Genomic DNA, 21,406 nt, shown 5'->3' with positions numbered 1-21,406 from the left:
CTAAATTATTATAACAAATGAAATCATGCATGTGGCTCTTACATTCATATTTCCCCCCACACTAAATTGCTTACACAGGATACTGTTATTTACAGATCTGTAATGCATTGGCTCTCTTCCCCATCAGCCACACACACGCGCACACACACACACACACACACAGCGTGTTAGGTAGACGCATACATTAGAAGTGTGTCTTACCAGCGAAAAGCAGAAAAGGTTCATGTTGGCTGCTGCTGTCATCCGATGGCTGTGCAACAGCGTGCTGAGTGACGGCCAGAGAGACACAACAGCTCAGCGTGAGCCCGGCCCGGGTCGCCTGCTGTCTTCTCAGATTAAAACCACAGTGAAATCCCTCCACTAATCCAATAGATACACCGCCATTACTCTCCCAGCTGTAGAACTCACTGTTGACAACAGGCCCACCAGCAGTGGATCAACAGAGGCAGTCTTTGTTTTGAATCACTGTTTTATAACAGACGCTTTATTCAGCATCCGTGCTCTGTTTTTTAACCTAAACTCGGAGGTGAAATAAATAGTGTACACTGTATTGTACACTGTATTTATGTTATTCTTTACTTCAGTCAAAGTACCAGAAGAATAATGTTAAAATATCCAATAAAAAGCATTTATTATCTTAATATTTCTGAGGTTTTATCAGAAAAATTAATCAAAATGAAGAAAAGAATACTGTGAAAAGGTTTCCTGGAACTATAGCTGTAATTGTTCAATTGCATACAATATTTGAGTTATTGTTTTAACTTTTCTTTTTACTACACTGGTTGTTGGAAGATTGTTTGATGATTAAATTGGGAAGAAAACAGTGTCTGGATGCACAAACGACAACTAAGCATGGATTACAAGTCCAAAGGAAACAACTAATATATTTGTATCAATTTATGTTACTTATCACATGTTTTTTTTATGTCCAGTAAAACCTTAAACTGAAATTGAATCAGTAACTGTGTTTGTAAAACAGAAAACAATTCCCTCTGCTGTAGTAGAATAGACCTGGGAAGTGTCTTAAAATATAAATATTTATGTAAAATACAATACCTCCTCGGTATGGAGTACATTTACCTTCCACCGCTGCCCATAAGAAGTCTAATTAGTCCCCCTTGTCATCATCTTCATGAAAACATCCTATCAGCTGTGTTTGTCGTGGTTCGAGTACATTTCATGGAGGCATCATTTATATCCAGAGGCATGATTTAGTAACTTTTTAGTAAATAAATAGTACAGTAAGAGCTTTGATAAAGTAAATACCTCCTCCGTGCAGTCGTCACTCACACACCCAGCATGGGCGACGCTAACGCTCACATCCTCCGCCAGCCGCCGCTCTTTTTCCTGTGCGGGCAGCAAATGAGTCACATTTTCCCTCATGCTCCAAATGTGGTTTAGTGCAACATACTGGCTCCTTCAGAAGTCAACATTATTCCTCAGAATTATGGAAAGTTGTTACATCTTTGGGTTTTGGGGCGAGTCCCTCAAAGCTGATGACATTTTATATTGCAGCGATTTTATTTTTCATCTCCGTCTCTCAGAGAAATTCCACGTGCAATCTGTGTGTGTTAACCTGTGACACATTAGGTTTGAAGGGTCGCCTTCCAATCATCCACTGAGCTGCTCTAATGTAAAGGAGGAGCAGCTGGACATAATAAAATGTATGACCTATACGAGGGTATGATTTGCTATCAGTGGAATGACCTGTGATGCTGGAAAGTACCTTGAAAGTACCAGCGTGGTCAGTTCATTGTGGTTTTAGGATTGTGTTTATGAGCAGGTGCCAAAGACTTTGTGTTATTTGAACAGAAAAAAACACTTTTAAAAGGCACATCAATCAATGGAATGAGTGAATGCCAGGCGACCCGTGTGCCACGCCATTGTGTATGCCTCGTGGTTGAAGTGTGTTTTATTGTCTGCATTGAAGAGAAATAATTTCCCTGATCTGACATCCCTTAAGCGGGAAGTCACTTGAGGCCTCGATGGACCCAAACGGCGTTTTTTGTTTCCATGCATTTCCCTGAAGTACCGCTCTCGAAGATCTTGTCGTAGTGAGAGGATGTCGTCCTCCTCACCTCGACAGGCGTAGCGTCTGAGCGCGAGCACTTGGAAGAAGACAGTAGCCAGCGTTTAGGAAGTGTGAATACACCATCACTGACATGAGGTACTTTCCTTCCTCTTGACATCTACAGGTGTAACGCATCAGGGATCAAATGAAACGGTCCCATCATACCTAAATATTCTGTACATCTAACAGGATGCTTCAGTAAAAATGATGCAAAGGATTAGAAACAAAACCAAAGTCTGAACACCTGCAGAGCCGCACAGCAGCGCATAGCACGACCTCCATGTTGTCGGATGTTATGTGGACTTCAGGGTGAGATCATATCCCCAGAGGGATGTTTACTTGGTACCTTCTTCCCTGGAGAACATATTGAACAAAGAACATGTTTTACTTGTTTTAATTTTAAGGGGGGAAAACAAAGTCTTTAGAAAAACCAGTGTGTTGTTTTCAAGATCTTGAGTACTCTTCTGTTATGGAGAATAAAACTCTCAATAATTTTTTTCTATTGTTATTACCAGCCCACTGATGTCCCCTTAAACACAATTAAGCGGGGTCGTGTCAAGAGTTCAGCTCAACACAACTTTGTCATTCATACAGTATTTGAACAAGGACTGTTAAAGTCGCGCTGGAGAAAAGCCAAGAAACAAACTGCAGACAAGGTGTCGCCAGAGGTGTAAATATAGAGCGTGCAGGCAGTGGTGGAGGCCTCTGGAGACAGCGGGTCCCAACGCTGTCTTCTACTAAATGACACTCCCACACTGCCAAACTGCACCCTTAATTATGTTGAAAGAAAACATATTTTCTCCAATTGAAATTAAACTAAACCAAAAAATGCTCCAAAACTAGTTTAGTAATAAATAAAAATCATGGTTTGGCTTCAAATGTCTTCAAAACACACACACACAAAAAACAAAAGTACTTTGTTCACCTCATGAGGTCTATATTAAAATCAGATTCACAACATTACAGCACCCCAAATCAAGCAAAAATCAATGTAGTTATTAAAATGGAAGATTGATTTAAGGTAAAACGTTAACGTGAATTTGCGTGTTGTCCTCGTGTGTGAGTGGGTTTTGTCCAGTATATATATATATATATATATACATGTATATATACTGTATACACCTCAGTGATATGTAGCATAAACACAGAGCCACTATGTGAGGCCTATGTGGTCTAAACAATTATTTGAATTGTTTAAATTACATTTTTAAAGTCCAAATAAAGCTTATAATAACTCGTATATGTGTATATTAGAGTCGCCATATCTGTTTCCTCACATGTTTTCAGACCATGTTACTGAAACATGTTCACTTTTTAAATCCCTGAAAGTAGAGCTCATACTAAAGGCAAGTTTGCATCTTAAAACATATACATATTAAGATAAAACCTATTAAACAAAGAGCTGTGTCTCATTTTCATCATATCGGGTTGTACAATATAACCATCATAGGCGTATTACACATAAAGACTACGACGTCAGGTTGGCCTGCTCCGTGGGTCTTTTTCTGTCCTCCACACTGTTGTCTTCAAATGTTGATTTCCTTTTTCTGTGGAAGAGAGACAGATTAGAATTTATTTTTGCAGACAAGCCATGTGTCACGCCAGCATTAATTACTCTAGCCAAACACAGGTTGAGATCTGGTAAAATTCTGCTAAACTACATATAATCCAGTTTATCATGACATAAATGAAATGAGATATAGAGCTAATGGACCATGTTTGTGTTTTTTCTTGTAATACTCCTATTCAGTCCTGTGTGTTTCATTGAGAAAGAAACCTCGACGTCTGTACTAGTCTTGTGCAGCTTTTCGTACTTGGATCCTTCAAACTTCCTTTCCCGGTAGGAGTCGCCCTTCTTAATGAAGTAGAGGAGGACCATGTCGCAGACGAACGCTCCCTGTGAAATGAAGTGTTATTCAGCGAGCTGAAGCGCAGTTCTTTAAAAAAGCATTTTCTTTAACGAAGTATTTTAAATGATACTTACGGCGCCAATCAAAGCCACCCCTGAAGCAACGTTTATGAGCGTCGGGACGATGCTGAACTTCCCGGCCTTTAAATAACAGCAGAAATACCCCCTCAAAAAAAATGTCTTTATAACGAATCACAAAGTCATCCAAAAAAGCTTACAATTAAATCTAACACCTGTCTTTTCTAAAAATATATATATATATTTAAAGGTGATTTAATTATTATGTTTAGACCAATGATAAGCATTAAGAATTATTTCGATAATTAGATATAGAAATACAACCTAATCATGTTTCTTCCCTTAAATAATGACTTAAATTGTGTCCCATCTTAGAGATAAGGCAGATAAGACATTATTTCATGCATTCACCCTTTTTTAAAATGTAATTACCTTCCCGTGCACCATGATGTTAAATCGGATACCGTAGACTTTGAATAGCGATCGATGGATCCCACCAGTGGCATCTTTAAAATACCGAGTGTGTCTGATGCCAGGAAACATGGAAGAGTGAGAAAACTGTTATACACGACACAATTACAATGTTGGGATCATTTCCCTTGTAAATCATGACTTTGTAACGGAGGCCGAGACGACCTCACCTGAAGTTGAACCCTTGTGCGATGGTGTGCTTGGAGACGCTGATGTCCATGCGGTTGAAGCGGTACTGCGGGTTGCAGCTGGAGGCGCCTTTGTCGAGGTCACAGTACCACTCTATCATGATGCCGATGGAGCCGCCCTGCAACACAACAACCAATACTCATCTCATCATATGTGTCTTTGGAAACCATGTGAATCAATCAAAGTCACACTTCTATTGTTTCTGGAAGCAATGGAACAAGTGTCTGTATGGTTTTTAACCACGAGTGACCTTTTAGCTGCAATGATTGAACCTGTATCCTCGTATTGTATTTTATATATTGTTGTTATATTTGTGTTTGTTGTTTTATGGACCCATGAGTCTGGAATAAAGATATATATATATATACATCTTTAAACTGCATTCCTACGGATCCAATGGACACATTTAAACTCACTCAATAATCAGACATGTAAATATAGAACAGAAAAACTAATGTACTTTATCATTTAAATTTTTGCCAATATTCTGCACCGATTATTAGAATGTTTTTTTGTGACATGTCGACTGAATTGGACTATTGGAATATTATATATACTTTTCCTCTCCCAATGACGGCACAGGAGGCTGCTTAACTCGCTTTTAAGTGTTATTTTTTTTCCAGAAAGAAAACCATGAAATATACTTGTTTTGTATTACATTTGCTTGGAAAATAAATGGACAAAATTGACAATATATATATAATATGTTTTATTAATACAAAATGGTAGCCGCTCTGCCTCCTTCACCCTTACCTCATACCCTTACCTCTCCCCCCTTTTTGCTGTTGCACTTTCTTTCTTTTTTTCACTCACAAATGTGGACATGTCCTCGAAGTTGTATCCAGCACGTCTGATGATGTCACCCAGGCGAAATATGGGGCAGTACGGGTGGAGCTCCTCCTCAAATCGACATGTCCTCAAATAGGAGCTGTTCGTTGTTTCCAAAACGTTTGACCTCCGATTAAAGAAACGTGTATATGAGAGTGCACTGCTCCTTGTTTTTAGTGAACCATGCGATTCACGGAGAGATTATGGAGAGTGTTGAGTTGACATACTTTGAAAAGTTGAATTTGGGAAAATGGATGAAATTCTTGATGTAGATGGTGAAGTTTTCAGCATGTGTGAGCAGCGGGCCTCTGAAATGAAGAAATTATCGTTATTTGCCACACATGCTGTACCTTTTCATAGAAAAAAACGTGGTAGTTAGGTAAAACTAGTTAATAAGGGACATTAATCATGAGGGGTTACTAACTCGTGGCTAAGACTAGTGGAAGCGAATCGCATTCACACGTTACCTCTTAAATGAGATGCAATGTAGATACAAGGTCGGGTCAAGTCGCTGAGTATGTGCCTTTTGGTCACGAGTATTTCACAATACTTTCTTAAACTTAACCAAGCAGTTTCCGATGAAGACCAATGTTTATTTTGAATAGACTATATGCATGTGACAAGCGGAAATTGACATGTGTAGCTGCATAAAAAAAGACTTTTTGTTGTATGAGAATACGTTGCGTAGCCTATTCAGAGGCCGCGTTCAGCTCGACAACAGTGTTGCCTGTGAAAGGGCTCGGTATATATATAATGAAAACATTTAATGAATACTGGTCATCCACTTTGGGTACATTTGACTTCTATAACACAAATGTCACTATTAATTATACAATTGATAAAACTATTAAGTCTTGTTTTATTTTAATTTTTAATTTTTATTATCTACTAATGCTCTAATGTGCACCCGCTGCTGTTGCTCATTAATTCTACTATTAATACAAATATTAAGTCTTGTTTAATTTTTATTTTTATTTTTATTTTCTATTAATGTTCTAATGTGCTGTTGCTTATTAATTCTACTATTAATAAAACTATTAATTCTTGTTTTATTTTAATTTTAATTTTTTAATTTTTATTAATGCCCTAATGTGCACCCGCTGCTGTGATCCTGAAATGTCCCCACTGTGGGACTAATAAAGGAATATCTAATCCAATCTAATCTCGTTACTTAACCCTTGTGTTGCCTTAGGGTCATTTTGACCCGAATCAATATTACACCCTCCCCCCGCCTTAGGATTCATTTGACCCCATTCAATGTTTAATGTCGGTGTTCTTTCGGTAGTCAACAAACAAACATAAAGTGCCTCACACTTAAACTTGGAAAACAATATTAATTCTAATAATTTTCTGGAGGTTTTAATTGCTGGCGTCAAATTGAACCCAAAGGGTAAAATATGTTAGTAAATATAAAGGTAACAGGAGGGTGAAACATTGAATCGGGTCAAAATGACCCAAAGGCGGGGGGAGGGTGTAATATTGATTCGGGTCAAAATGACCCTAAGGCAACACAAGGGGTGATTTTTGGTTTGTAGTGTCATTGGTTTGTTCAACTGATTTTTATTTGCATTTCTTCCCATATATTTTAGGTGTGTCATCCTGTACTGAGACCGCATACGCCATCGTTAGGTGGGAATCTTGCAACAAGGGGTTCGCCTTCAGTCTTTCGTTTAACCGTGGAGAGATTGTAAGTGACTGCGTTGCTCCTTACTGTGGCTTGAAGTGTCTTTCAATGGGACACCAGCCGTAGATTTCACAGGTACTCGTTAAGTTGTCGTCTTTTCTCAAGCACCTGCCACTCATAATTCCTTCAGGAGAAAAGAAAACAGCAGAACAAGTCACACAGCTTACCCCATGTGCAAAGACACTGCATTTGGATTCCAAAATGTCATGTCAGGCAGTGCCTTAGACTTGAACAGACAAGGACAGAATACCACTCAGAGCATTCCTTGTATCTTAACCCCTCATGTTTTCTACAATGTGTGTTGCATTCATTGACATTTGTTTGAAAAACAATAGAGAGAGAGAATAAACTGGTTGAACTAAGTCCCCAATCATATTTCAGAATGGCACTGATTCAACTTAATGGCGATAAAAAAAATCGATGGTGTTTCTTTCTTACCGTTACCAGCCGCCACCATCTTCCCCTCTTCACAGTCATCGTCCCCTCGACAGTGACCATTCAGCACTTTACGGCTCTTACGACCACAGACAGGGCAGAAGTTCAAGAAATATATTTAATTCCCAGGTCACAGACAAACGTCTTTTAGCAGCACGCTTAACTCAAGAAGAACATGATGCGATGTAATCTTAAGACCTGTCGGCACACTTTAGAGAAACAAAAAGTTGAGGGATTTTGACTACGCAGGGACTCTGTAATTAGTTCAGGCCGAACTTTATACAAGAGACGGGTTTCATGGCTGTGTTGTGCTTGCAGAGGCTTGCTATATTCTTCTTGGATGATGCAGGAGACTAAGAGAGACTGAGTTTATATACCAGGATCCCTCTGGAAAGCTTAAGATATAGCGTTGAGAAATTATGATTTGCGCCCACACACAATCATGCCTTTGTTGTTAGATTTTAAAGTATTTTGTTATGATTTTAAGTGTTGTGGACAAAGTGCTCTACTGGCTATAGCACAACGCACCGATAATTACCTTCGCATTGAAAATGCCGGAAGGTTATGTTTTGATCGCCGTGTATTTATTTATGTATTTATTTATTTATTTATTTATTTATTTATTTATTTATTACCTTCGCATTGAAAATGCCGGAAGGTTATGTTTTGATCGCCGTGTATTTATTTATTTATTTATTTGTATGCGTGTTATTTGCAAATCTCAAAAAGTATTGAACCGAATCGCATGAAATTTGGTGGGATGATTGTTTATTATCCGGGGACCAGTTGATTAGATTTTGGGATCGATCGGGTCAAAGGTCAAAGGTCAAAGGTCATGAACAGGTCAAAATCTTTCGCAGAACTCAAAAAGTATTGAACCGAATCGCATGAAATTTGGTGGGATCATTGTTTATTATCCGGGGACCAGTTGATTAGATTTTGGGATCGGTCGGGTCAAAGGTCAAAGGTCATGAACAGGTCAAAATGTTCTTGAATCGCCTGAAATTTGGTGGGATGATTGGTTATTATCCGGGGACCATTTGATTAGATTTTGGGATCAATCGGGTCAAAGGTCAAGGTCATGGAAAGGTCAAACTCTTTTTTTACCATAGCACGATACATTTTTGTCCAATTGGCATGCAACTAATGCCAAAATGTTCATAATTCAATGCCCAATCTTGTGATATGCGAAGGTATGCGCTCTACCGAGTGCCCATTCTAGTTCACAATTGTTTAAAGGGGTTTACAGTAAGTGTATTTTTCATCTGGCTATTTTCTTGAAAGATTGCACCGTTTAGTGCACAGGTGTCAAAGATAAGGCCTGCGGGCCGAATGTGGCCCGCCACGTCATTTAATGTGGCCCCTGACGGCTTGAAAGACACATGATCGCCTTTTCTACAGGAAATGTTTAAAAAAAATCCTGTGCATTTATTTTGAAGGTTTCAAATAAAATGGATTTATATTATAAAATTAGAGACATTTTCTTCTAACTTTTTGTTTCTCAAAAGTGTGCCGACAGGCCTTAAGATTACATCGCATGTACAATATTCCTACACTCGAATAAACTTATCAAATGCAAAGAGAGTCATTTAACAATATGTTCAGGAGTAGTTATTATTATTATTATCTTTATTGAAAAGGGACCATGTACAGTTAAAAATATAAATGTCACCATTTGATGCACTTGACCAGATTGTAGCTACAGTGTAAACAGTGTTTCAGTTACACCGGCCCTTTAAGAGCAGCCATGATGCTGATGTGGCCCAAGGTGAAAATGAGTTTAACACCCCTGGTTTAGTAGTTGTTTCTGGGCGCTGATTGGCTCATTGGGACCATTTATCAAGGAAGATATAACACGCTCTGTGGTTGACTGAAATAAATAAAAAAAGACGTTTAATGGGATTAAAGTGTGGAGAAGTGTCCGTTCATGTGTGTTTTTTTCATTTCTGCCCCAACCTAAGTCCACTAGTGTCTTTGAAACACTGCCAGCCTGAAATAGTTTCCAGATGATCAAGCGTCAAACGGGAGACTAAATAAAGTACCTTAACATAAACACGGTTGCCCACGGACAGCTCGAAACTGAGCGTCTTAAACGCAGTGTCGAAACTGCCCATCATGCCCTCCAGCTAATACTCACAGCTGCTAGTACCCTAAAGGAATAGACATAAACCTGTTTGTCTCCAAATTCAGTGGGCGGCCTAAAACACACACACCATATTTGTTTAAAGTTTCATCTTTAATATACAGCTAACTCCAACTTAATCCAGCCTCAGTGACAAGGTGGAAGATCGAGGGGGTCACATTGTCGTTTGTTGCTTCCAACTATATTTTCGCAAGAAATAGATGATCTCAGATTCCTCACAGTTCATGTGTATCTACAAGTTTCTGTTTAGATTGATTTAGATGCTTTCTTTCAGTGGGGAGAATAACAACGATAGCGCACTGTTACTATGCAAAATGTGTTCAATTCCCAACCACGTTGCATAATAAGCTGATCATTCGGCTTTATGTTATAAAAAATGAAAACAACGATCCAAGACGTGTTTTTTTTTGGAAAGAGCCTGTGCTCTGTCTTCTTACCTCAGCACAGTGTCCCAGCTCCTGGTTTGGCGTCTCCAAGAAATTGGTGACGACAAACAGAACAGCTTCACCCTATAGATGTCGAGAGAAAACTGTGAATCGGAATTACCCTGCAAAGATAATTCCGATGTGTCTGGACTGCTGGTCTAGGCACAGATGGCAAATATAAAACCTTGAACCTTGAACCTTGAATTGGTTTACATGGTGACATCATGACGTCATGACCCCGAATACGTACATACTGCACCTGCAATGTTCACAAAACCTGTTTGCTACCCTGTGTTAGGAGTTATAATGTATCCTGCTCTTCCTCCCCCAAACCTGTTTAATGTTTATTCTAATCGGGTGAGGGTTAGAAGAGCGAGGGAAGATGTTGAACATTTCGTTTATTTCGTAATTCAGCCGCAACTTGCGTGTGTGACTTTCACTCAGTTTGCACACAGTGATGCTGAAGGTTGTCACCTGTGGCGGGATGACGTAATCCTCCGGTCCCCACACCAGCAGACCGGACTCAGTGGTGTTCGTCATTGAGGCTCCCTTCAGTTTCGTTATGGTGGAGCTCTGGATGGCCTCGTCCGTCTCCTGGTAGCCTTTCTTGCTCAGGAAAACCCACCTGTGGGTTAGAGGGGAACGTTGTCACGGCTGAAAGTCGTGTTTACGGCATCCTGTTGATGAGCCATTTTTATTGTCTTATTGTTGCTGTTGAAGATTAAGGAACATACAAATCTCAGTGATGTTCAGGAATAGGAAGGGGCCACATGTCAGTTTGTACTTCACAGTATGTTTTATTTTTTAGTGGGATCACTGTGATCATAATATCCTTAAAATTAGCCTATTGATATTATACTTTGGGGTCTAGGACTAAACTGTATCGCATTGGTATAAAATATATTTGATGTCACTTGTGTTCTTATATATAAACACACATGGCTACATAAGTCAAATGTACTTACTACACTGCAAAAATTAAAATCTAAGTAAGATGAAATATCTCAAATTAAGGCAATCTATGCTTGTTTTTTGACTGACAAGATATTTCTTCTTACAAGGCAGTTTTCATGTTGGAGCATTTCACTTGTTTTAAGTGTTTTAGTCCTTAATTATCTTAATAAGGTATTAAAACTTGTTAATGAGATGTTATTACTTGTTTTGAGCAAGTTAATGCTTGAAACAAGAATTGACATAATCATAAGGCTGTTTGGTCAACACTGACAAGTACAGAACTGCTTTGTTAGTCAGACGTTCTTATTTCAAGCTTCCCATCCTTTCCATCTCTTTACAAATTAAAAACAGATAAAAACTAGGGCTGTGAAACAATTAACATTTGTAATCAGGTTAATCACAGGTTTCTGTGGATTAATCATGGTTAATCACATATATACATTTACAGGGCTCTCAAGACAGGCAAGAGCTCCGAGAAGAGTTGTTGACGGGGGTGGGGGGGTGCAAGTGACTTTTTTTCACACGCCGGCATCCGAGCTCTGCGGCGCGCGAGGCGGAGGTCGGAGTCGTTTTAACGCGACACGTAGAGACAGAATGACACGCTGCTGGTTAGAGACGACCAACAACAGACGGATTGGAAGCTCATTCTGCGCATGCGTTAAATGCGTTAAAAAAAAAAAATGTAACCTGTAATTTAATTAACTGAGTTAACGCGTTATTTTTCACAGCACTAATAAAAACTCAATGGAGTTTATTGTTTTGGTGTCAATATTAAAACACAGCGGAGCAATTATGTATTCCTGGACCAAATACAGAACACAATTGTATATAATAAACATATCTGGGGAAAACACTGAGTCATTTGAACTGTTGTGCAATTCTATTCTATCTCCAAGATGGTATTTTACTTGTACGTTGGAATCAAAAGGAAATATGTTTTTCACCAGTCCAAATTCTGACATATTACCATTCAGTACTTTGGCGCCTATACCTTCGATGACATCAGTGAGCAGATCTGTCATAGGTTCCCTCTTCAATAAAAGATAAATGTGAATTCTCAAGATCAGAGAACAAGTTTACTTTTATTTATTCATAAAATGTACATCAACGACAGCACTGTGTCAAATATTTGTAATCAGAAATGATAATGAATAAATTAAAATAAATTCTGACACTAACATCTTTTTAAACACATGCATACACACACACACACACACACACACACTACTCAGCCAACTGACCCGTAACCTCCTAATTGTCTTTCAAATTAACCTCACATATAATATTTACCTAAATATAATACATTGAGGTCATGGGGTGAAATCGCCTCCAAAACCTTCACAAGAGGAAAATCCTTAAAACCAGTCTTTTAGTTAATTTTTCGTACTTTCAAGCAACTTAGAGATGTGGATCCTCTAGAGGGACATCTGAATATGAATACCCTAAAGTTTGGGACTGATAGCTGCAATTTAAGGGCCCCCAAAAAAGGTCCAAATGGTCAAATTGGGCCTTATTCTCTTATATTCGCATATTTTTTGATAAGTGCAAAAATGGTCATAATCTCCTAAATATTAGTCCTGGATATCCAAAATTGAACACAAACACTCAAGACAGGGCCTACAATGAGGTGAAGGGGTGAAATTTCCCCCAAAACACCCACAAAAGTTAATTGGCTGTCTGAAATCCAGGACTTAAAGAGGGTGTGTGGCTTTGTAAATCTGAGACCCTGTTAAGAGTTTGGGCTGATTTTAGCTTCTTTTTTTCTAAACATGTCAGATCTTAGCTTTCTTTTCCAGGTTGTAGCCACTCCCAAATGGGGCCCAACCATGTAGGCTGGCAATATCTAGCACTTAGCATCCCTGCTTGGTAGCGGTTTAAAAAACGAGAAGAAAACAAATGCACTCCTTTGAAGGTTTTCAAGGAAGTCCTCAAATGTTTGTAATATATGAAAAATCTCAATTATGATGTTCTACGAGTCTGTTGGACCAGTGCTCTGAGATGTTGGTGATGTTCTACCAGGCTGTTGGACCAGTGCTCTGAACTTCTCCGTACTCTGCTGGGGGAGCAGCATTGTAACTGGAGAAAACCAACCGACTCACTAAACTGGTGTGGAAGGCCGGCTCCATCATTGGCTGCAAAGAGGACTATCCGGAACAGGTGGAGAGGAGGACATGAAGAAATGTTTGTCCATATTGGAGAACATGGACCGCACCCTCTCCACCACCTACTGCAGGGACAGCGGAGCACGTTCTTCAACAGACTGCTTCAGCTCCGCTTCACAAGGACAGATACAGGAGAACATTCCTTATAGAGGATAACATTCCTGATACAGGAGAACCTTCATGATACAAGAGAACCTTCCAGATACAGGAGAACCTTCCAGTTACAGGAGAACATTCCTGGCAACTATTAGACTTTACAATAAATCACCTCTGGCCAGATCCTCCTCAAATTGAACAACATCAATGAACATTGCACCGCTTTCACTTAATATACACTTAGATACACTGTATTTACTTTCATTTTTATTATTTTTTAAATGTCCTTTATTATTTAAATTCTTAAATGTAATATGTCCTGTCCTGCGATTTTATTTTATTGTATTGTATTCTTCAAATAATCTAGTTACTAGAGAAGAAAACAGCACAGACAGCCAGAGACAGACAAGAGAACAGAGAGAGAGAGAGAGAGAGAGAGAGAGAGAGAGAGAGTTCAAAGGCGAGGCCAGGTGCAGTGATCAGAAAGCAACGATCACAGATTGAACTGTTGAACCCGGTTTCGCGCCACTTCTCCGCAGTTTGAGCTGCGCGCTGCTCTCCGGCTTCAGTGACTCACGAAACGCCACAGAGGGAACGACAGCCTCCTGACATGACAGCTCTTCTTGAGGTAAGAATGCCAACTTAATTTAATTTCAGAGAGTAACGTTGTATTGAACGGGCAACGTTAGTGACACTTTGAGGTTTCTACTCGGCTCTCTGGTGAGGAGTTGAGCTAGCCTCGTGTGAGCTAGCGGGTAGCTACTTTTGAATTCGAGGCATGGTGTTCTACAGTTCTGTGTCGCCTTGCCATCAAGAGTAAGTTAACTTAGCTATCTGATGGTTAAGTGTCTTCACGTTTCTTTAACATCGTCGATGTAATGTAGGTTGTCGGTTTCTGTGTTGAAGGAGCCAACATTAGCTTACTTTACCACATGTTAGCTCAGGCAATGTGTAGCTAACTTTCATATTATAGGGTCATTACTGTGGCAGGTGGGTTAAGACACCTGAGGGGGTCACGTGCTACACACTTCATCTAATAACGACCATTTTATTGAAGTGCTTTGAAACTGGTTCCAAGCAGACATGTATAGACAAGCTCACATATACCGGAGCGGTCAGTCCGGACAGTCACGTGACCAGACACGTTATTGTACAGGTCTGTTCACGTGAGGTGGGGACTGTTCACGTGACCGCTTTAAACTGCGCTGTAGCATATGCTGTCGGGACTGCTGTTAACTTGATGCTGTTGACGTGACTGTTGTTAACATGACGCTTATAACTGCGCTGTGGCGGACATGACGGCTCACAGCTCCTCAGAAGCTCCGTGCACCGTGAGCTGTCCAGTGAGGGGATGGTTTCATGATCAAATCTTCATTTACCGTCCACATTATCAGATGAGGACGTCACCAAAGAGTGTCCTTTGAGTCGATGTTTACATTTATGTACAGATAATTAAGAACATTTAGTTTATCGTAAAATGCTAATTATTTTCTCCTGCCACCTTTCAGACATTGTCATTCAATTTGGATGGAACAACTTCGTGACCTTAATGACACCCAGCAACACGGTGAGATTATAATCCATTTAAATGCAAGAAGCATGACATTTTTTAAGATGTTTTTTCTTTAATTGTGTTAGAGACGCACACAAGCACCACAGGGGAGGATCTGCAGCAAAGGGCCCACCGGAAATCAAACCTTGGCCGCTATGATGACGACAACATGGGGCACTTGAGTGTGAATCTAGCCTTTTCATTTTGATTTACAACCTTGGCATTGAAAAGAGCAAAAGTTGATGCTTGAGATGATTTTGGTTTTACTGAAGAGGATGTACGTCTTCCCCTTGTCCTTTATCTCCTTACTCTTTCTTTTTAGGTGTGACTACGACTACCAGCATGAACCTCAACACCTTCTTTGCTGTTCCACTAGTGTGACCCATGATCGGAAACAAGTTGTCAAGGATAAACGGTGGTAAGTGGTTTTAAGTTCAGTGTGTTAATTTAACAACAGAATAAATTGTTATTGTTGTAACCACTTTGTCATGTTGTAAATGCTATTTAAAGTTATATTATTGTTAATCTTTTCAATTGTCTTTTTTCTGGCTGTAGAGAGAATCATGTCAGCCCACAGACAACCGATTGACCTGTGAGTCTTCAAGCAGTAATGATGACTACGCCTGCCTTAAGTTCCAGTTTCCTGAACATCATGGCATGTCTGCAGGAGATTCGGTCCCCACCTGTCTTCAGTCTGGACCTAATGACTCAGACACCAGTCTTGTCGAGGCTAAATCGAGGTAAGCGGTGATGTAGTTCAGTATAGCAAATGATAGGTGCAAGCACAACTCAAACCTCCCTCAATTGATCATCCTCAATTAATTTTCTTGTGGTTTGAACTGATATTCAATTCAATTCAATTCAGTTTATTTGTATAGCCCAATTTCACAAATTACAAATTTGTCTCGTCATGTGTACAATCTGTACCAAATCCTGCCCCAAAAGGCAACTCGGAAAACTCCCAAATAACCCTTCAGGGGGAAAAGGAAGAAACCTGGAGGAGAGCAACAGAGGAGGATCCCTCTCCTAGGATGGACAGATGCAATAGATGTAATGTGTACAGAAGGACAGATTTAGAGTTAAAATACATTCAATGAATATGACAGAGTGTATGAATAGTTCATAGTAGGCATATTCCACGATGGAGACCTCCACGATCCATCAGGCAGATGGCGGTGGGGAGGAGGAGTGGGCGGAGTCTCAACAGGACAGTGGCGTAGTCATGAGCAGGAATTCCCCGACCCAGACGATCCATCAGGCAGATAGGATCTATGCCGTCTCATAGGGTCCGATGACCGCATGAGACGTAAAGTCAAAAGGACTTCCGGAGAAAGCAGAGTTAGTAACGTGTGATTGAGAGATGAAAATTCATCTTAAGGAGAGAAAAAAAGATGGAAAACGTCGCAGCTATAAGCCTATAGCAGCATATCAAGGGCTGACTGTAAAACCTGATTCAGCCAACCTATAGCTGTTATAAAGGGGCTCTACCAAGGCAAAGGTTAAGTACTCTTAAAAGCGAGGTGACTGTGTCTGCCTCCCGGACTGTGTTGCCTCCCGGACTGAAAAATTGGAAGCTGGTTCCATAAAGAGGAGCTTGATAACTAAAGGCTCTGGCTCCCATTCTACTTTTTAAGACTCTAGGAACTACAAGTAGTCCCGCATTTAGTGAGCGTAGCTCTCTAGTGGGGCAATATGTGCGACAAGCTCCTTAAGATATGATGGAGCATCACCAATCAAGGCTTTGTAGGTTAAGAGAAGAATTTTAAAAGTGATTCTTGATTTTACTGGGAGCCAGTGCAGAGCAGCTAGTGCAGGAGTGATGTGATCTCTTTTCTTAGTTTTAGTGAGAACACGAGCTGCAGCATTCTGGATCAACTGGAGGGACCTAAGAGATTTATTAGAGCAGCCTGCTAATAAGGAGTTACAGTAATCCAGTCTCAAGTAACGAAGCGTGAACCAATTTTCTGCATCTTTTGAGACAAGATGTGCCTGATTTTGAAATATTACGTAGATGAAAGAATGCAGTCCTTGAGATTTGCTTTACGTGGGAGTTAAAGGACAAGTCCCGATCAAAGATAACGCCAAGATTCTTTACAGTGGTGTTGGATGCCAGGGCAATGCCGTCTACAGAATCCACATCACCAGATAATTGATCTCTGAGGTGCTCAGGGCCGATTAAAATTACTTCGGTTTTGTCTGAGTTTAACATCAAGAGTTGCAGGTCATCCATGTTTTATGTCTTTAAGACATGCTTGAATTTTACAGAGTTGGTTGCTCTCCTCTGGTTTTATCGATAAATATAGTTGAGTGTCATCTGCATAACAATGAAAGTTTATGGAGTGTTTCCTGATAATATTGCCCAAAGGAAGCATGTATAAGGTAAATAAAATTGGTCCAAGCACAGAACCTTGTGGAACTCCGTGATTAACGTTAGTGGTTATCGAGGCGTCATCGTTTACAAATACAAACTGAGATCGATCTGATAAATAGGATTTAAACCAAATTAGTGCCGTGCCTGAAATGCCAATCGACTGCTCCAGTCTCTGTAACAGGATGTCATGGTCAATGGTGTCGAATGCAGCACTAAGGTCTAACAAGACCAGGACAGAGAGGAGTCCTTTATCTGCTGCCATTAAGAGGTCATTTGTAATTTTCACCAGTGCCGTCTCGGTGCTGTGGTGTTTTCTAAATCCTGATTGAAATTTCTCAAATAAACTATTATGATGTAGAAAGTCGCACAACTGATTTGCGACCACTTTCTCAAGGATCTTGGAGAGGAAGGGGAGGTTAGAGATCGGTCTGTAGTTAGCCAATACCTCTGGATCCAGAGTGGGCTTCTTCAGGAGAGGTTTAATAACAGCCACCTTGAAGGAGTGGTACGTGGCCTGTTAGCAGAGACACATTGATAATATCTAATAGAGAGCCGCCAATTAAAGGCAAAACGTCTTTAAGCAGCCTCGTCGGGATGGGGTCCAAGAGACAGGTAGACGTGTTCGAAGTAGAAACCGTTGAAAATAATTGGTCACGGTTGATGGGAGAAAAACCCTCCAAATATACACCAGGGCATACAGCGGTTTCCAAGGCCATTCCACTTAAGGACAGATTGGCACTGGTTATGGGCAAGAGATTATTAATCTTGTCCCTAATAGTTAAAATTTAGTTCCACGTATAGCAGAAACATTTAATTAATTCTATGGCATATCGTCATGTGTACTATCTTTCCCAAATCCACCCTAAATAGGTTTGCAACTCTGTCTTTGCACACAGGTGACATGTACTATAAATGTAATGGTAAATGCAGGAGGGCATTGTTTGCAATTGGACTGGGTCTCATTAAAACAATTTATATGTAAGGCGGAGGAAGATATATCAGCTATTGTACACTGAGTATTTCTGTTATACAAATCCACAACAGGCTCGACTGTAATCTAGTTTATCCTTTTTTTGCAATAATAATTGTGTTATTGCTTATAGGGGTACATCAAAAGGTTTTATGTTAGTGTATCTTAAAAAAATACAAACATGTTTTTAAATGATGGAATTAATTGGATGGGCTGTTACCCTGGTTGGAAACCCGAACCACGTGAAACGTGATGATGGTCTTGATTGCCTGAGTGGACTCATCTGTAGGCTGCAAGATTACAGACATGTAACATATTGTAATGATGCCTTTATGCTAAAATATGTCCTTATTCAACATTGAACCTGACTTATTAATATTGTTTAACTATAAAGGTGACTTTATCATTGGAGCTCAGTTTACCAGAAGGCAGTGAATGTGTATCTGTTTCAGCATCATGCTCAAGCACTGCATCAATCTAACTTTGCCTTTGCTTTGTTTTTTTGGCTGCAGAGAGGATCACCTGATGTCAACATACGAGTTTTCAAGAAGAACTTCCTGAACTTTGTGTCCGTGTGAGACTCTACCATGCTGGGTGCCCTCTTCAGTCAAGTCTGGACACAGCGACTCATTGCTCTTAATCAACTCTGGGCAAGTGGCTAATCTTTTGCTTATTCATGGGATATCCTTCATGTCCACATCCTGTTTCTTCAAGATCTCAACAATGCTTTGTGAGTATACAACACATGTGAGTGGATCAGTTCAACCTGTTTTTCACAGAATGTTAGTTTCTTAAGGTTTTCATCAACGATGGTTTGTATCTTGTTTTCCAAAAGGTGTTATTAAGATATTTCCATTTGTAATTTACAATAATCAAATGTTGACTGTAAAATCTATGCCAACCTATTGTTATACACTGTACCATGTTTTTGCAAAGGAATTCTGGTGACTAGTTGCCAGCAACTTCCTTTGAACTTTGTAATAAAATACCGTAACTGTAATAAAGTTTACAGTATAACTGTTGTTTTTACAAAACTTACTGTCATGTCTTGTATGTTCACCGTTAATTGGAACTTTTCAATAAAGTACCATAATATATTATACAGTTGTACTGTGTTTTTCATTGGGTTTACAGAAGAACTACACATTTCTAGTATGATATACATTGTCAAATTACTGATTTTAAGCATATTATGGTATTTTTCTCTGTAAATTTCATGATATTCCAAGAATATTGCATGAGCATTGGATGCTAAATTTAAGGAAACTTTCCTACATATTGAGAAAACAATTCTTAAATTTGTCATTGTATCAAGACAAATGTACTTGTTTTAGTGTAAAATTACTTATTTTAAGATGTATTGCCTAACATATAGCCTTATTGCAAGATGATGGTACTTTCATTTCCAGATTTTAAGCACATTTGCCTACATATTGAGAAAATAATTCTTACATTTTTCATTGTATCAAGATGAATGTACTTGTTTTTAGTGTAACATTACTTATTTTAAGATATATTGCCTAACATATATCCTTATTGCAAGATGATGGTACTTGTATTTTCTGAATTTAAGCACATTTTCCTACATATTAAGAAAATAATTCTTAAATTGTTTCATTGTATCAAGACAAATTTACTTGTTTTTCATCTGGCTACACTAGTTTTAAGATATTTGTGGGTTCTTCAAGGCTAGATACTTTTACTTGTTTTAAGAAATCTTGGCAAGTCAAATTTTCCTGTTCTGTTGGCAGATAATTTCGCTTATTTCAAGTAATATTCCCTCATTTTATTACTTTTTTTTCTTGTTTTTTGAGGCCGAGTTTTTGCAGTGTAGACTATGCTAACTACAGTTTTTTATTTGTTTTTAACTTTGGGTCACAAGTATTAGTGTATTAAAAAAACTATCATTTTCAGTTTGTCTACTGCAGGCCTCACTACTGAATATTTAGCATCAGGAGCCTAAAGGAATAAATAATAAGATAAAAGCATTTGTGCAAACCCAGAGGTCTTTCACACTCACACACACACACACACACACACATACACACACACACGCTCAGACTGGTGGCAAAACTAAACATAAAAAAATGTGTAAACAATAACCAACACTACCTCAGCTTATCATGTGCAATATGTGAAATATTACTATCTATGAAAATGTGCAACACTCTAATCTGTGCAATATCCCCACATAATCTTCCCCCACCTCTCAAATTGTGCAATATCCCCATTTAACTCTCCCCTTTCCCCTCTTTTCTTTTCACTAGCTATAGGAGCAGCCCTCAGGACTAGCCTCGTTATTCACATGTGCCCTCTCCTTGTTATGTTAAGAAACCTGTTTTTAAAACCGTATTTAATACTGTATATACTACCACCTTATTGTGTTTTTACCTCTGTTGACTGAGCACTGCACAATAATTCTAACGTGCCCGGACTGTTGGCTATATGGCAAATAAAAAACCTTGAACCTTGAATAACTAATCATCATCATCAGCCTGTACATATATATGGTATCAAATAATAAATCAAAAAGCAACTATGTAAGTTGCTGCATTCATTCATCGAGGCTATTTAAAATACACCAGCTACACTCAGTGTGATCAGGTCAAAATAATATCCTCACAAGCATGCATTTCTATATTAATAATATACGAATAATAATTAGGCTAAATACCATTTGAAATAAGGCAGGCTTAAAGCACAGCGAGAGCTGCGGCAGTACTTCACACACTTACCCGATGATGTAACCGATGATGGATAACTGAATAAGTCTGTACAGAACTCCAACTTTCTTATTTTTGGCGACAATGAATTTTTTGGTCTTGTAGTCGAATGCGGAGAGTAAGTGTCCTTTTAAGAAGCTCCCCGCCATCCTGCAGCTGCATAGTTATGAAGAGTGGTCCACTTAAACACACACACACACACACACACAAGCACACACAAGCACACATAGCTTCAGTCTAACCTCTCAACAGGCTGCGGGCGGGGGGGGGGGGGGGGGGGAGGAGCTCCCCAATATTTATTTTAAAAGGCACGACGTTTAAGTGGGATGGATTATAATATCAGCACGCCTGATTACAATGATCACGTGTTCGTGGATCTTCTCTCTCTCTCTCTCTCCTTTCAGG

At 39.3% G+C, this 21,406-nt stretch overlaps 1 protein-coding gene and 1 long non-coding RNA gene across 2 annotated transcripts; one reads left to right on the top strand and one right to left on the bottom strand.

Annotated features, from left to right (window-relative positions):
• Positions 1-2,449: 2,449 nt before the first annotated feature.
• Positions 2,450-21,150, bottom strand: LOC130211173 (P2X purinoceptor 5-like). The gene is made up of 12 exons (XM_056441858.1): positions 21,014-21,150; positions 10,648-10,798; positions 10,186-10,257; positions 7,609-7,684; positions 7,198-7,294; positions 5,714-5,794; positions 5,472-5,613; positions 4,640-4,776; positions 4,431-4,524; positions 4,056-4,121; positions 3,886-3,968; positions 2,450-3,618 (listed from the first exon to the last, which is right to left on the bottom strand). The coding sequence occupies exons 1-12, from the start codon at positions 21,148-21,150 to the stop codon at positions 3,540-3,542; spliced, it is 1,215 nt and encodes a 404-aa protein (XP_056297833.1). The 3' UTR covers positions 2,450-3,539.
• On the top strand, positions 13,868-19,378 carry LOC130211176 (uncharacterized). Its single transcript, XR_008834945.1, has 5 exons — positions 13,868-14,013; positions 14,894-14,952; positions 15,024-15,355; positions 15,493-15,677; positions 18,791-19,378. It is a non-coding gene; the product is annotated as an uncharacterized LOC130211176 (long non-coding RNA).
• Positions 21,151-21,406: the final 256 nt, after the last annotated feature.

The sequence above is a fragment of the Pseudoliparis swirei genome, chromosome 20 (genome assembly GCF_029220125.1).
Source record: "Pseudoliparis swirei isolate HS2019 ecotype Mariana Trench chromosome 20, NWPU_hadal_v1, whole genome shotgun sequence".
Classification (NCBI taxonomy): Eukaryota; Metazoa; Chordata; class Actinopteri; order Perciformes; family Liparidae; genus Pseudoliparis; species Pseudoliparis swirei.
Note: the sequence above shows the minus strand (reverse complement) of the source record. Positions and strands in the feature narration are given on the sequence as shown.

What these genes read in the sequence shown, in the direction of transcription:
- LOC130211173 (XM_056441858.1), bottom strand. Translation starts at nt 21,150, where the DNA reads ATGGCGGGGAGCTTCTTAAAAGGACACTTACTCTCCGCATTCGACTAC. An exon ending in AGCTGGGACACTGTGCTGAG is followed by an intron (nt 7,685 to 10,185) that starts GTAAGAAGACAG and finishes TGTGGTCGTAAG; the next exon opens with AGCCGTAAAGTGCTGAATGG. An exon ending in TCGAGGACATGTCCACATTT is followed by an intron (nt 4,777 to 5,471) that starts GTGAGTGAAAAA and finishes GTTGTGTTGCAG; the next exon opens with GGCGGCTCCATCGGCATCAT.